General features: G+C 43.8%; 1 protein-coding gene across 1 annotated transcript in view; it reads left to right on the forward strand.

Moving 5' to 3' along the window:
- Nucleotides 1–17,278, forward strand: part of kynu (kynureninase) — a 207,809-nt gene that overhangs the window by 121,343 nt on the left and 69,188 nt on the right. The window contains exon 8 of the mRNA XM_038789947.1: nt 1,163–1,309. Coding sequence (XP_038645875.1) covers nt 1,163–1,309 — 147 coding nt within the window. The remainder of the gene's footprint in view (nt 1–1,162; nt 1,310–17,278) is intronic.

Raw genomic sequence — 17,278 nt, forward strand, 5'->3', positions numbered from 1 at the left:
GGACAAGGATTTACTGACCTATGTAAAACTATGTAAACCCTGCCCATGGCTGTAACTCTCTCCCAATCCAGTCCTTGTTGGGACAACCAACAATTGCAGGCCCTGCTTGGGCCGGCTTTATGTGTAGTCTTCAACGAGCTCTAGCTAGGACGGGCATTTGAATATGGACAGTTGGGGCTCCTGGCTGAGCGGCGGCCCCTGATCAGGAGGGGATGCAACTCACCGGCTCAGCATCGTGTAGCGTGGGCTCCCATTTTTTGAGGTGGTCCAAATGCTTCCACTGGATTCTCGCCTGGATCCTAACTTCGTTGAGACTGGTTTAGCTCAGTGGGCTGGACAGCTGGTTTGTGATGCAGAACAAGGCCAGCAGCGCCGGTTCAATTCCCGTACCAGCTTAACCGAACAGGCGCCAGAATGTGGCAACTAAGGGCTATTCACAGTAACTTCATACTTGTGACAATAAAAGGTTATTACTATTATATTATTAGGGGACTGGTCCTGTTCTCTCGAGCATGACACCTGGGAGCCAAAGTGCCCCATTTCCAAAGTTGTGGGCATAGACCCCATCCCCTGAATGAACCCGGGACCCTGGAGCTGTGAAGCAACAAGCTAACCACTGTGCTACCATGGATAGGACCTGAGAGGCAATGGAGGGAATTACTGTTACAAGGTTCAAGCTCTATTTTCATGGCAAGCTTTTCCAAAATGCAAAGGAAAAATCACGTAATTGTTCTTCTATCAGCCTTCATAATAAGTAATAACATATGCATTGTCTCCATGCTGATCCCTTGATTACCTGGGATCACTCCCATAATTTTCTTAGTTGAGACTCTATGAGATAAATCATCTTTTTGTGAAATCCTTTCATTGTGAAAGACTGAAGTGCAATGTTGTATGTTTTACTTTGACTGATGTGGAGATTTCTATCCAAATAACATAACTACCAGCCAAAGAATTCAAAGTAGATAGCATAATTTTAGAAGCAGATGACTAATTTGAAAATAATGAAACATGTTAAATTTTCTGAAGTGCTTGAAATGTTCGAACAATATAGCACATTGAAATGAAAAGTATTCCGAAAAACAAACATTCCCTGATTCTAAAAAGCGATAATTCTATTCCTCAAATTTCTGAAAAGCGTGGTCAACTGTTTGTTTCTTAGGGGGAAGAGACCTTGCGAAATGGCGATATTTTATCTACAATCGAAAAGGAAGGTGACAGTATTGCTGTGATTCTGTTCAGCGGAGTACAATATTACACGGGGCAGCTGTTTGATATGGTTTCGATCACAAAGGCAGGTCATGCCAAGGTGAGTTGAACCCAAGATTTGTCAGCCTCTGAAAAAAGGTAAGATAAAGTAAGAAACCGGTTGCAGATATCCGATATGGACCCGTAACCTCTGATCTCCAGGACACTGTATCTGGGAAGTACACCAAAGATACCCTGGGGGAGCCACCCTTGGATGTTCCCAGGTCAGCATTGGGCTGTAACTGACCAGGAGTTTAAAACTTCCGATGGGCACCACGGTAGCATTGTGGATAGCACAATTGCTTCACAGCTCCAGGGTCCCAGGTTCGATTCCGGCTTGGGTCACTGTCTGTGCGGAGTCTGCACATCCTCCCCGTGTGTGTGTGGGTTTCCTCCGGGTGCTCCGGTTTCCTCCCACAGTCCAAAGATGTGCGGGTTAGGTGGATTGGCCATGATAAATTGCCCTTAGTGTACAAAATTTCCCTTAGTGTTGGGTGGGGTTACTGGGTTATGGGGATAGGATGGAGGTGTTGACCTTGGGTAGCGTGCTCTTTCCAGGAGCCGGTGCAGACTCGATGGGCCAAATGGCCTCCTTCTGCACTGTAAATTCTATGATAATCTATGATGGGCAATTTCTCTGCAATGGAAACCATCATAAAATGCAATTTATATCACAAGCATCCAATGGTCCCACCGGTGTCACATTAATAGTTGTCCATTAGCAGTTGGGAGAATTAAAACCACTTCTGGCTTCTGGGTAAATATTATACTATCTACTCCCCTCTACCCTCTACATCCACAGGACTACCCCCACCCTCCACACGATGCCCCCCTGTGCCTGCATGGGAACCCCTGATGACCCCATTGACCACTCGTCGGTTACCCTGATGACCTCCAACCCACATGGGACCTCTTGACCCTTCACCTACTGACACCCCTACCCCTACTGATATTTCCCTCCTCCGACTGAACCTCCTGACTGGTACACCTCTGACAATGACCTCTTCTGCCCAGCCCTCTCCCCACCCACCATCCTGATCCTGCCCACCTGACACACTTACCTTCTGCCTGGTCTGAACTTTTAAGCTTACCTGGTTTATGACACCTAGTGCCATAAAAAGGTGGCACAGTTAACTTCCCTTTAACTCTACAGCCCTTGGTGGTAAGCCCAGGGAGAGTGCTGCACTGTACAAATCTCACCTGCCCCACTTGGAACTCTTGGACTTGAAGGTAAGAAATTACAAGCGGAGTCGCGATCCAACTCAATTGCCACTCCACCAGTATTTATGGCCCAAGGTGACTCCTATCACAGAAAGTCAGCAAATGGGTTTAGTGGTCTTCCAACAATTTCTTTGAAAATCTCCGGAGATATGTGAAACTGGTGAATTATTCTCCCGCCCCCCCCCCCCCCCCTCCCCCCCCAAATTTCATGGGATGTGCGCATTGCTGGTAAGGTTATCACTTGTTTCCCACCCCAAATTGCCTTTTTGAGCCACTGCCATCAATTTGGTTTAGTGCTGTTAGGGAGAGAATTCCCAGATTTTTGACCCAGCAATAGTGAAGGAACGGAGATATAGGCCAGAATTTTATGTGGAGGCAGTGGCCTTAGCTCACCATTTAAACCCACTATGAGTTGCAGCCATTTTATAGCTATCAGACTATTCCATCTGGGAGAAAGTCCCATCTCGCTGCCAGCCAATCAATTGGCCAGCAAAATAGCCACAATTTCTGACTTACATCTTTTAAAAGTATTAGATGGATAATTGGGGCCTTAGGGTTCCAAATTTCCAAACCAACACCTGCTGTAAGTACTACATTTCAGGGGAGCAACTTTTAGGGCTATCCAAGACATGAAGTCAATCCCGTGGTTGACTTTGATTCTTGTACTTGAAGTCATCATTGGCTAGTAACCTAACTGGCCTAGCCACATAAATACTGTGGATCACAATAGGTCAGAAGCTGAGAAATCTGTGGTGGAAAACATATCTCCCTAACTTCCAAAACCTTTCTACCATCTGCAAGGCAAAGTTCAATGGAGTGATGGAATTATATCCACTTGCCTGGATGAGTTCAGCTCCAATAACAATAACGGATCTCGACATTACCTTCAGTAAAACAGCCTGCTTGATCAGAACCCCAGTCACCATTTCAGATATACCTCCCACATGCAATGTGATTGCAGTGTGTACAATTTCTAGGATTGGGGAGATGGCAGGAGAATGGGGATAAGAAACATATTAGCCATGATTGAATGGTGGAGCAGACTCGATGAGCCGAAATGGCTTAATTCTGGTCCTAAGGTCTTATGATACAGTGCAGCAACTCGCCAAGACTTCTTTTCAAACCTGTGACCCCTACCAAGGACAAGGACAGCAGGCACATCACACTACTACTCCTCCAAATCTACTCCTGACTTGGAAATATTTCACCAGACCATCATCATCACTGGATCAAAATCCTGGAATGCTACTGAACAGCAATAATAAAGGCTGCTGTTTCAAGTGATGCCCACAACCCATGAATGAATACAAATGAGGTTAACTGCTGTATCATTAAAGCATCCAGCAGGTGCTTGAAATCTCTTTAGGTTTCAAAGTAAACAATATATATTTTTAAACAGCACGTCGGTAAAATTAGCTCACCATACCATCTGTGAAAGTGAGATGATGCTGAGCTATAGTATATCTTTGAAGAAGTGTCATCATTTAAAATCATAACTGCTGAATTGTTCAATTACGTTTAAACATTTTTAGTTAAGTACACAAAGTAACATGTTTCGTAAGTGACTTTGCAGAGCTCCTATTTACCTTCCATAAAGTGTTTCAAGTTTTATTTAAATTCCATTGAAAAACATTTTTTAACCAGCTTAGTTGGGGGTTAATGATAAACTCATCAATCTGGCATGAAGCAGGTCAGCCATCCATGGCCAGTGAAGTAAAATTGAGTGTCCGAGAGAATCACGTTGCTTTTTCGCCAGCTGAGTTAGATTAACAAGTCTACAAATCTCGCTCCTGATGATTGTCGCTCATGTAATGTTATTTTTGCAAACATGAAAGTTAGCCTCATCAGCAAGGTGACAAAAATAATGCTGCAAAAAAAATGAATTATTCCATTGAACACCTTCTCTAAGGCTCTTAGGGTTGGGCAACGAAATGCTGGCCTTCCCTTCAATGTTCAGATCCAATGAAATTTTTTTTTAAGTGCTCTCAGTTATAGAAGCCATTTTGGGAATATTTTCCGACAAAATATGAGAGTGCAATTCTCTAATAAATTAACAAGGGAGGATCTAACCATCCTCCATACAAAATGGGATCTAAACATCCTGGGGGTGACCATTGATCAAAAACTGAATTGGACTCACCATATTAACACTGTGGCTACCAGGGCAGGTCAAAGGCTAGGAATCCTATCGCGAGTAGCTCACCTCCTTATCCCCCAAAGCCTGCCCACCATCTACAAGTCACAAGTCAGGAGTGTAATGGAATACTCTCCACTTGCCTGGTGCAGCTCCAACAACACTCAAGAAGCTTCACACCATCCAGGACAAAGCAGCCCACTTGATTGCTTCCCCTTCCACAAACATTCAAACCCTCCACTACCGACAAACAGTGGTAGCCATGTGTACCACCTACACAATTCACTGCAGTAACTCATCAACATTCCTTTTTTTTTTATAAATTTAGATTACCCAATTATTTTTTCCAATTAAGGGGCAATTTAGTGTGGCCAATCCAGCTACTCTGCACATTTTTGGGTTGTGGGGGCGAAACCCACACAGACACAGGGAGAATGTGCAAACTCCACATGGACAGTGACCCAGAGCCGGGATCGAACCTGGGACCTCAGCGCCGTGAGGCAGTTGTGCTAACTACTAGGCCACCATGCTGCCCTACTCATCAACATTCCTTAGACAGCACCTTCCAAACCTACAACTGCTACCATCTAGAAGGACAAGAGCAGCAGATACCTGGGAACCCCAGCACCTGGAGGTGTCACCACCCTGACTTGGAAATATATTGCTGTTCCTTCACTGTCGCTGGGACAAAATCCTGGAACTCCCTCTCTAACAGCATTGTGGGTGTACCTACACCTTAGGTGATTTCAGAACTTCAAGAAGGCAACTCACCACCACTTTCTGAAAGGCAATTAGGGATGGGCAATAAATGCTGGCCTAACCAGCGAATCTCACATCCCGTAAATACATTTTTAAAAAAGCATAAATCGCTGTTCTGTGTTTGACAAATCTATTATTCAGCTTCTCGAGGCAAAATTTGACATTGAGGTTTTAAAAGATTTATTTTAATCTGTTCACATTAAATTTGCACAGAGTCCACACTCTTCGACGTGTGTGAATGTGCGTGCGTGCTTTCATGTGTATGTGTGTTGGGCATTCCAGCATATAGATTGCATCTAGGTGGGTCCAGTAACCTACCTATTTCACAGATACCATTTGTTTTGATGAGCATAAATCAATTTAGTCAATGTGCAAATTATGAGAATGTTATAATCTGCATGTTGGTGCAATCTTCATTCGTCATTGTAGCTTGCCCAATATTGATTTAGTTTGAGGGAAACAACTAGCCAAACACATCAATGTTAACATTGATTACATCATGCTGACTAATGACATGTGTGCTTTCCCGTTCCCATTTCGAACAGAATCTGCACAATAGCATAAGCTCATTTCCAAACACCCCCCCCCCCCCAGCACCTTCCCCTCCCCCCCATGCCCATGTACTTCGAGTGGTTTTCTTTCATTTAAAATTGATTTTTACTGCCTTTTAACTGTGCTTTTAAAAATCAAGCTCTCTTTTCAGTTCCGGTACACTTTGTCATCTTTAAACTTCAGGAGACCCATAACCCCAAATCCCAATTTCAAAGGAATGGAAGGAGAAAGTACTCAACAGTAATGTGCTCAGCAGGTTTGAATGCAAAAGATGTCACAGAGAGCAGTAAATACACAAGACACTCAGACAAGTAGATTAGGGTTTCAGAGCAACAACAAAAATAACAATTTCTCTTAAAAAAAACACCACAAGGTGCTCAGTAACTTAGCATAGTCCCTTGGCCTTAACATATAAACACAGGGGTTGGTTTAGCTCACTGGGCTAAATCACTGGCTTTTAAAGCATACCAAGCAGGCCAGCAGCATGGTTCAATTCCTGTGCCAGCCTCCCTGGACCGCACCGGAATGTGGCGACTAGGGGCTTTTCACAGTAATTTAATTGAAGCCTACTCGTGACAATAAGTGATTTTCATTTTAATTTTCATTTCAGATGACTTTCGTGAACACTGACCCTCACAAAAAGAGTCACTGAAGAGAGTACAGTACTTCACTTAAATTCCTGTTTGCAGATATATCAATTCCTCAAATGCCTCATCAGCTGCAGTAACATCTCTTTTTTGAAGACGTTTTCTCATAGGTGGATTTGGAATAAATGGCACTTTAATGTGGGAGAGCATGGGATAGCAGCGGCTGAATTGGCACAGTGGGCTAAACAGCTGACTTGTAATGCAAAACAAGCCCAGCAGCGCGGGTTCAATTCCTGTACCAGCCTCCCTGAACAGGCGCCGGAATGTTGCGACTAGGGTTTTTTCACAGTAACTTCATTGAAGCCTACTTGTGACAATAGCGATTATTATTATGTATGTTTCAGTGCAGGTAGGAGATGAAATCTGGGGGAAATTAGAGCATGTTGGGAAGAAGCCTCCATCCTGCCAGCTTCTACACTGAACTACAAAACGTTTGGTTTGTCAATTTCAAGATGTTAATAAGTGAGCTAAGATATCATGGGGTTATGGAGTAGAGCATTAATTCCACAGGATTCCCAGGCTTTCTGGAATTTTCAACCAAAAGCAAGATTAACAGCAATTGTGGCACTGAAGCCATGGTGGGAGAAAAAGTCAATAAGTACTGAAACCTCAGACTGTTTTTTTATGATTGTTTGTGTGAAAGACTTTGCAGCATACGTTTTGCATCAATGCTTTAGAGATTCATTGGAGATCTGCACTTGAAGTTCAGAACAGCATGGATGTTGCTTATCCTGCGTTACTTTGGACCTCAATGAAGATAGAGCTGATGACTAGCAGGAGCATCATGGGAAGCAACACTGCTGAAAGCTCTGCATGTCCACTGTAAAGAGGGTTATTCGCGAGATGTTGTTCACAGGAGCAACCATACCCGGTAGACAGGGGCGACAGGTAGAGGATAAGTTTTCATAACATGATGGGACGCTACTGTCTTAAGAGGCTCACGGTGATGCATCAGATGATTATAGATATTTGCAGCCTGCTGGAACAAGACATGTTGCCAACTGGATCTGGTGGCTGCACTTCACCACATGGTCTTGTAAAGGCAGAGTGAGGGCCAGTGGGCTGACATGTACATTAGGATCAATGAAACACAACACAAAAGCAAAATAGAAAGCCGTAAATCTAAACAAAAAACGTAAATTTCTGGAAATACATAACACGTCTGGCAGCATTTGTGGAGAGAGGCCTGTGGCGTTAAGGTAACCGGGTGAGTGTACCATTGCTGTCACCTTTAATCCCTACTTATATCATTGAACTACTTCCGACACTGAGTCCATGAATGTTGCTCCATACTCTTCTTCCTGACCATTGTTACTCCAATCATGCATTCTGTCCCAGTCAGCTTCTTTCTATTGCTGCTGGGGAACTGTACATAATTTTAGTTCTCAATGATTTATGTACAAATGCACTGAGGTCCCTCCATTCCTGCACCTCCATTAAAGCTTCTCCCATTATTTTGTATGGTTTCTCCATATTCTTTCTGTCAAAATGATTCACCTCACACCTTTCTGTATTGAACTTCATCTGCCACATTGTCTGCCCAATGCACCAACATGCCCATGTCTTTTTGAAATGGAAGACTATCCATCACAGTCCCAACATTTCCATCTTTGTATCATCTGCAAATTTTGAAATCCTGCCCTGAACACCACGGCCTGTGTCATTAGGAATGGCAAGGGTCCCAACACTGACTCCTGAAAATCTATATAGAGCACTTCAACAGCATTGACCTTACTAATCTTCTCTATTACCGCTTCAAAAACTCTAGCAATTTAGTTAAATATGATTTTCCCTCAATAAATCCATGCTGGCTTTCCTTAATTATCTTGCACTTGTCAAAGTGACTGTTCATTTTGTCCTGAACTATAGTTTTCAGAACCTCCTGGGGGAGAGAGTGAATTTTTGTGAATGATCAAGTGGGCTGCTTTGTCCTGGATGGGTCGAGCTTCTTGAGTCTTGTTGGAACTGCACTCATCTGGACAAAGGGAAAGTTTCCATCACACTCCTCCTTGTAGATTGTGGACAGGCTTTTGGGAGCTGAGATGAAGGCATCAGGATCTAATCAATGAGGATTAAAATAAACTGCTTGTATCTTACAAACAATGTTGTCATTTACTAAAAGGTCAAGTGAGCATTTTCATCATATTGGCCAGAGTTCACTTCCCATCTCTATGGAAGTCTGACGGTCTTCAATAAGCATATAAATAATAAGCGGGTGGTAAAAGAAAGAGTGGGGCCAATTCGGTATTTAAAAAAGGGATTTTGCTTGTGAATGCAGGCGAAATAGTGGGGTATTAAAAGAGTACTTTGCATTTGGCTTTACAAAGGAAGAAGATGCTACCCAGGCTGAGGTGAGAGCGAAGGTAACTAGTACATGAGAGGAATTCACAACCAAGAAGGGTGAAGTGTCAGAAAGGCTATCCTCACTTGAAATTATAAAATGTCAGGATCAGATAAGATGCTGAGGGAAGTAAGAATGGAATTTGCAAAGGCACTAGCTATAACTTTCCAGTATTTCTTAGACACAGGGGTGGTGCCAGAGGACTGGAGAATTACAAATGTTACACCCTTGTTCAAAAAGAGGTGCAAGGATAATGCCAGGAACTACGGACCAGTCAGTTTGACTTCAGTTTTAGGAAAATATTTTAAAAATAAATTTCTGGGATGTAAGCACCATTGGCGAGGCCAGCATTTATTCCCCAACCCTAATTGTACTTGAGAAGCTGGTGGTGAGTTGCCATCTTGAACCGTTGTTGTCCTTGACGTGTAGGAATACCCACAGTGATGTTTGTGAGGGAGTTCCAAGATTCTGACCCAACGGCCAAGATAGTTCCAAGTCAGGTTGGTGAGGGGAATTGCCAGGTAGTGGTGTTCCCAATATCTGCGGCTCTTGGCCTTCTAGATCGTACTGGTTGTGGATTTTGAAGATGCTGCCCAAGGAACCTTGGTGAGTTCCTGCAGTGCATCTTGTAGATATTACACACGGCTGCCACTGTTAAGGTATGATTCAGTGTGTATTACTATCAGGGGTTGCTAGTCTAGTCTTGAGATAGCTCTCCCAATTTTGGCATAAGTTCCCAGATGTTAGTGAGGACGATTTTGCCGAGTCTGGGCGTTTGCCATGTTGTTTCCGGTGACTGGTCTGTCCGGTTTCTCTCCTTTTTGTTTTCTTTTGGATACAACTGCCTGGCTTGCTAGACCATTTCAGAGAGCATTTAATCGTTTGCCACATTGTTGTGGGTCAGACTAGGTAAGAACATTTGTGACCCAGATGGATTTTTACGACAATTAGCAATGATTTCATGTTGGACTTCAATTCCAGCTATTTTAATTGAATTTGAATTCCAATATCTGCTGTGATGGGATTTGAAACGAGCTCTCCAGAGCATTACCTTGGTATCTCGATTACTAGTCCAGTGACAATACCATTACAACACCATCTCCCCTACCACTGACGCATTGTGGCGGCAGTGCGTACCATCTACAAGAAGCAATGCAGGAATTCACCAAGGCTTCTCAGACAGCACCTTCCAAATCCGCTGCCACATCCATCTGGAAGGACAAGGGCAGTAGATCAATGGAAATAGCACCAGCTGAACCTCTCGAAGAAACTCACCATCCTGACTTGGAAATATATTGCCGTCCCTTCACTGTTGCTGCATCAAAATTCTGGAAATGCCTCCCTAACAGGACCATGGGTGTACTTACATCACATGGACTGTAGCTGTTCAAGAAGGCACCTCAAGGGCAGAAAATACTGGCCTAGCCAGTGAACCTCAGATCCCATGAATGTATTTTTTAAGTTCAATGAGGCAGGGTTAGTACCAAATGGCAGGTATCAGAATGCAGCTTTGTGTATAAAACTGCATGCTTCTGTGTTCCTTAGGTTTAATAGCCACAGATAGTATTTACAGGACCCCTTCAGCCTTAAGATTCCAATCTTAAAAGCTGAACCACTTATCTCAATTGATTGCTGCTGTAACTTCTGAGTACATTCCAAAATGTTCGTGTATTTGGAAGGTGCTGTCAGTGGGGCCTTGGTGGATTCCTGCATTGCATCTTGTACATGGCACACACTGCCACCATTGTGTGTCAGTGGTAGGGGAGGTGCTGGCACAGTGGTATTGTCGCTAGACTTGTAATCCAGAGACCAGCATGTTGTGGTTGGTGTCCAATTTTAGTCTCCTCCCTATTGTTGAGAGCTATCATGTCATGCAGCATGAGAGAACACCAAGTTAACAAAGCCTCCTAAATCAGAGAGTACAGAGGCATGGGACATGCGTTTGTTGTGCAGTTCCCGAAAGACGGAGAAAAAGCAAGAGGCAATGAAGATGGGAGATTGCATTGACAGGAGGCCCATGGAGTGTGAAGTGAGGAAGACATCATGAAAGAAAGTGACTGTTTAAAGAATAACAAGATTGAAGAGAATGGTGTGAGTGGATATTGTGAAGGGAGAAAGTGAGAGAGTGCTGTGTTAAAGGTGAAAGATAGGGAAAAATGTACAAATTGTAAGAGGAAAAAAGAACTGAAATAAATTTGATAAACAATTAGATATAATTTTGGCTATTCTAACTGCAGAAAGGGAGAAATATCACAGTTTTCTCTACGATTAATGCAGATGAGCTGTGTGTATATCTGGGGTAACAATATATTGTGTAGCGTGCACTTTACTCTAATGGTAGTTATCACTATTGCACATGTTGAAGAGTCATGTATTTCATAGTCATGTACATTTTACAGCAGGCCCCATGCAAAGACATTGAATACACTACTGCTGTGATATCTGTGGTGTGAAAGGTGGTGATTTCCATGGTAACGGTAAATCCATAGCAGGATATCTGGCCATTAAAATAGTGGCTCATGAATCAGAAAAAGGTGTTAAACTGTTCCTGTTGAATATGTGTGATTTGCTGTTATTTAGTGGAAGGTCATCTTTGAGAATCTGAAACAAATATGCTTCCAGGCACAAAACTATGAGATATAATTTATGTACAAGACACTTCATTGTACACAGTTCAAAACCAAGGGACACTATTTATAACAGAGCTTGCTTTAAAGAGACTATCAAAACCACCTATGGCATTGGTTGTTTTACGCTACATAGGCTTTTAAGACAAATAGATCAAATGGGAAAATATACATTTGAAGAGAGCACAGCCAATTAAAAGACATAATTTGAAAGCATTGCTGTGGAAGATATTATTATGATTATGATCATGTGTAAAATGTATTCTGAGGGAAAATGAATTGAAATTAACGAGTTTGCATTACAGTTGGAATGACATGACAAAAGCCTTTAATGTGAAATAAATAGAAATCCGGATATTATTTAAGCAAGGTTTTGTTAAAAGGTGGACCGGGTGCTAATAGCCACAAAAGAGTGCTCATGCTAGTCCCCAGAGAGAACAAAAGATGTGACAGGTCAAACTGCAGAGAAACTAACATTAGAGGGTAAACTGTGACTGATATAGATGTGGGGGAAAGGGAAGGGGCAGCAAAGGGGAGAAAGGAAAGATGGATAAGATGGGGGGGTGAATATATATAAAGAAAGACAAGAGAGAAAGAAATTGTAAAAGACAGCTAAAATGAAATGAAAACCAATGGATCAAGGTGGGTAGAGCTAATCATCTGAAATTGTTGAATTCGATGTTGAGACCAGAAGGCTGTAGTGTGCCCAACCAGAAGATGAGATGTTGTTCCTCCAGTTTGCGTTGAGATTCACTGGAATATTGCAACAGGCCAAGGACTGACATGTGGGCATGGGAGCAGGGTCTTTGTTAAAATGGCAAGCAACGGGAAGGTCAGGGTCCTGAATGCGTACAGAACGACGGTGCTCAGCAAAACAATCACCCAGTATGCGTTTGGTCTCTCCGATGTATAGGAATGCAGCGAACGCAAATGACCAGTTTGAAAGAGGCGCAAGTGAAACGCTGCTTAACTTAGAATGAGTGTTTTGGGCCTGGGATGTTAAGGGCATTAGCTATGAGGAGCGGTTCAATAAACTCGGTTTGTTCTCACTGCAACAACGGAGGTTGAAGGGCGACCTGATAGAGGTCTACAAAATTATGAGGGGCAAAGACAGAGTGGATAGTCAGAGGCTTTTCCCCAAGGTAAGGTGTCAATTACTAGGGCCATAGGTTTAAGGTGCGAGGGGCAAAGTTTAGAGGAGATGTACGAGGCAAGTTTTTTACACATAGGATAGTGGGTGCCTGGAACTCGCTGCCGGAGGAGGTGGTGGAAGCAGGAACGATAGTGACATTTAAGGGGCATCTTGACAAATGCATGAATAGGATGGGAATAGAGGGATATGGACCCAGGAAGTGTAGAACATTTTAGTTTAGACGGACAGCATGGTCGGCATGAGCTTGGAGGGCCGAAGGGCCTGTTCCTGTGCTGTACTTTTCTTTGTTCTTGTTAAGCATGGAAGAGATAAAGGGGAAGGTGTTGCACCTTCTGCGATTGCATGGAAAGATTATCATAGATTATCATAGAATTTACAGTGCAGAAGGAGGCCATTCGTCCCATCGAGTCTGCACCAGCTCTTGGAAAGAGCACCCTCCCCAAGGTCAACACCTCCACCCTATCCCCATAACCCAGTAACCCTACCCAACACTAAGGGCAATTTTGGACACTAAGGGCAATTTATCATAGCCAATCCATCTAACCTGCACATCTTTGGGCTGTGGGAGGAAACCGGAGCACCCGGAGGAAATCCATGTAGACACGGGAGAACGTGCAGACTCCGCACAGACAGTGACCCAAGCCGGGAATCGAACCTGGGACCCTGGAGCTGTGAAGCAATTGTGCTATCCACAATGCTACCCTGCTGCCCCACTATGCCAAGATGCCATGGGTGATGGGAGAGGAGTTGGGTATGGTGGAGGAGTGGACTAGATTATCTTGGAGGGAACGGTCTCTGCGGAATGTTGACAGTGGGAGTGATCAGATTTCCAAGATGGCGCCTGAGCATGGCGACCTCTTGCAAGCTGTGCCCAGCATACCCTCTAATTCTATCTTTTATTCTCATTCTATGCTTCTAAAACTTCATTCTAACTCTTTTAAACTCTTAATGTTTCCCACTGCCATCAGACTTTTGAATGGACCTACCTCGTATTAAGTTGATCTTTTCACTACACCTTGTTAGAACTGTAACATTATATTCTGCAGTCTCTCCTTCCTTCCCTATGTACGGTATGCATTGTTTGTACAGCATGCAAGAAACAATACTTTTCACTGTATACTGATACATGTGATAACAAATCAAATCAAATCAAGTCAAATTGAAGGGAAGATGTGTTTGGTGGTGCCATCACGCTGGAGTTGGCGAAAATGGCAGAGGATTATGCTTTGCATACGGAGGATGGTGGGGAGAAATGTGAGAACTTGGGGGACTCTATCCTTGTTCTGGGAGGGAGGGGAGGGGGCGAGGATAGTGGCACGGGAGATGAACTGCACACTTTTGAGGGCCCTGTCATCAACTGTAGGTGGTAAATCACGGTTGAGGAAGAAGGAACACATTTTCGAAGCACCATTTTGGAATTATTTACAAGATGAGTATTATTTGAAAATGAAAAATGAAAATGAAAATCGCTTATTGTCACAAGTAGGCTTCAAATGAAGTTACTGTGAAAAGCCCCTAGTCGCCACATTCCGGCGCCTGTTCGGGGAGGCTGTTACAACGCGGGCCTCTGTAATAAGATTGACTGCTGAAGGCCTAAGATATGATGGCCTCATTTGCTAAACACCTGTCTTTGAGACAGGCCAGATGCACAACTACCTCAGGAAGCAGAAGCAATTGTTTTGCAGTTGCCACTAACTCTTGTTGCTGCATTCAATGCATCATTATCTGCTCTACATTGACAACATTGAATTGTGAAATACACGAGTGTGATAAAATGTCAATAATTTAGAACCGGAGGGCAGCACGGTGGAGCAGTGTGTTAGCCTTGCTGCCTCACGGCGCCGAGGTCCCAGGTTCGATCCTGGCTCTGGTTCACTGTCTGTGTGGAGTTTGCACATTCTCCCCGTGTTTGCATGGGTTTCAGCCCCACAACCCAAAGATGTGCAGGCTAGGTGGATTGGCCATGCTAAATCGCCGCTTAATTGGAAAAAATGAATTGGATACTCGAAATTTATTTTTAAAAAATTAGAACTGGGACTCAGCAGATGGCTTATGATTCCAGAAAAAGTGGAACATATTGGGATGGATTCTCCATTTGGGAGAATTAAGTCCTCCAGCGGGAGTAGAATTGCTCCGCTCTACACTGGTGCACGGAGCAGTGCCCAGGAGCGATTCCCTCTCCCTTCTCATGCAAATTTATGCGTGGCAGGGAGCTCTCCGATTCCGTTGGAAACCTGGGATCGGGCCGCCATTTTGAGTGAGCTGTCTCATATCGATGTCCGGCAGTTGCCCCCCTCCACTCCCTTCCACAATGCAAATCCCTCCCCTGCTGACAAGTAAGGTCATCATCCCACCTCCCACCCCATCACCATGGGAAATACAGGACGCACACATGAGGGTGACCCGACACCCCAACACAGATGCCCAAAGGAGACCTCGCGATCATACCCACAAAAGAGACCACCTTCCCCCATCAATTGAATGGAAGATCTGCATTTCAAAGGCAGATGTTAGCGTAAGGTAAGTGAAGGTGCAGTGATTTTCCAAACTACTGCCTGAACTGCTCTGCAGCTTACAGGCGGGTCTCGGAATCTGATCATAGAATCATAGAATTTGCAGTGCAGAAGGAAGCCATTTGGCCCATCGAGTCTGCACCGGCCCTTTGGAAAGAGCACCCTACCTAAGCCCACATCTCCACCCTATCCCTGTAACCCAGTAACCCCACCTAAACGTTTTGGATACTAAGGGCAATATAGCATGGCCAATCCGCCTAACCTGCACAATATTGGACTGTGGAAGGAAACCGGAGCACCCGGAGGAAACCCACACAGACTCGGGGAGAAAGTGCAAACTCCGCACAGACAGTAACCCAAGCCGGGAATCGAACCTGGAACCCTGGAGCTGTGAAGCAATTGTGCTACCGTGTCTCCCATGGAGGGCACTCTGTTGGGAGTCCAATTGGGGGTCAAATAGGGAGTGGGGTGGGAAGGATTTACTTTGTGGTGGGGAAATAGGTCCCTCTGATGGATTTTTAAGGGGCACCTAAGTCAGATAGTTACTATCTTAATCCATGCCGGGGTCCACCACGTCTGGGCCATGCTTGAAAATACTTGCACCTTGGAGTTTGCACATTCTCCCTATCTTTACGTGGGTGTCACCCCCACAGCCCAAAAGATGTACAGGGTAGGTGGATTGGCCATGCTAAATTGCCCCTTAGTTGGCAAAAAAATAATTGGGTATTCCAAATTTATGAGTAAAAAAGGAAATACTTGCACCAATCCATCACAGGGGCATTGGGAATCGGCCTCCCAGCCGGTTAATTGAATGCAAATGGCCCATTTGCATCCACTCGCAGGTACGGGGTGTGTAGCTCGCTATGACCACCGATGGGGGTCCAGAACATCGGAACGGGATCACTGCCCAGTGCCAATCCCGTTTTTAGCCCACTGTTGGATTCTCTGCCAGATCCGGAACCCGTACTGGAGTGGGTGGCAGAGATTCCACACCATTATTATTCCCAGAACGTCAGATAGTGCCTGAGGTGTAACCAGGTAATCTCCTTCCAGATTTGTTGAAAACTAATTGAGAACAGTGCATTTTTTTAATATGTAGAATCCTCCGCATGTTGCATGTTACATTAGCAATAGTATTATTGTACTCGTGTAATCAACCATGTGGAGTTTGCAGACAAAGTGTCATTTGTCACTAAGTAAGGAACACTTTTGAAGAACCACTTTCAATTCCAAAGCAAACCTAGAGTCAGCTATGTTAGTCATAATGTAGTCAGCTTCATGTATATTTTCTACGTACCCTCCTAGAGTACCAAGAAACCGTAATTTGAAATAATACAGACCACATAATGATCATTCTCCCACCTTCACAAGGAAATGATGCCTAGATAAATAATACACATCCTGATATTTACCCGCAGTGAGTGGATATGAGTGGATAGAGGCTGCAAGCATAATTGAAATAATAGAGTTAAAATAAGGAATTAATTGGCTCAATGACATCCATAATTAATTATAAATAGGGAACCAGAAGGCTTATGTTTCAGGTCTATCTCTGAATTCAACTTAAATTAATTAGTATCATGCGTCCAGTATATGGAACCTAATAATACTGATCTATTTTAATTCAAAGAACTGTAGAATTCAAGTAAAGAAGTAAGAAACTCCGAGCTCCATACTGGAGTTATTTACTGAAATCCAATGTTTTTACTGTTTCCTGGAATTTTGAAATTTTCCACATCAATTCCTTCATAATTTTCAAGAGCCACTTTTGGTCACAGGTATTGTATTTCAAAACTACTTTCACTGTGTGTGAAGAAAAAGTATGTTCTTTTCCCCTCCCCATACCTACTTCTACTAATTTAAATCACTCCCTCCCTCTTTTTATTAATTCTTAGATACTGATAGGGGGCAATTTTGAGCCAGCACTAGCCACCAGTGAGAAACGCGGAGCGGTCTCAAAATCCAGCGAGAATCAGAAGACATGGTTCTCTGTGTTGTGATTGGGGTTTGTGATTTCCGCCCCCTCTCATCATTGACTGAATGGCGTAACGCGAATCACGCTGCAGGAGCCTGGGAGTCTAGT

Source organism: Scyliorhinus canicula, chromosome 2, assembly GCF_902713615.1.
Source record: "Scyliorhinus canicula chromosome 2, sScyCan1.1, whole genome shotgun sequence".
Taxonomy (NCBI): domain Eukaryota; kingdom Metazoa; phylum Chordata; class Chondrichthyes; order Carcharhiniformes; family Scyliorhinidae; genus Scyliorhinus; species Scyliorhinus canicula.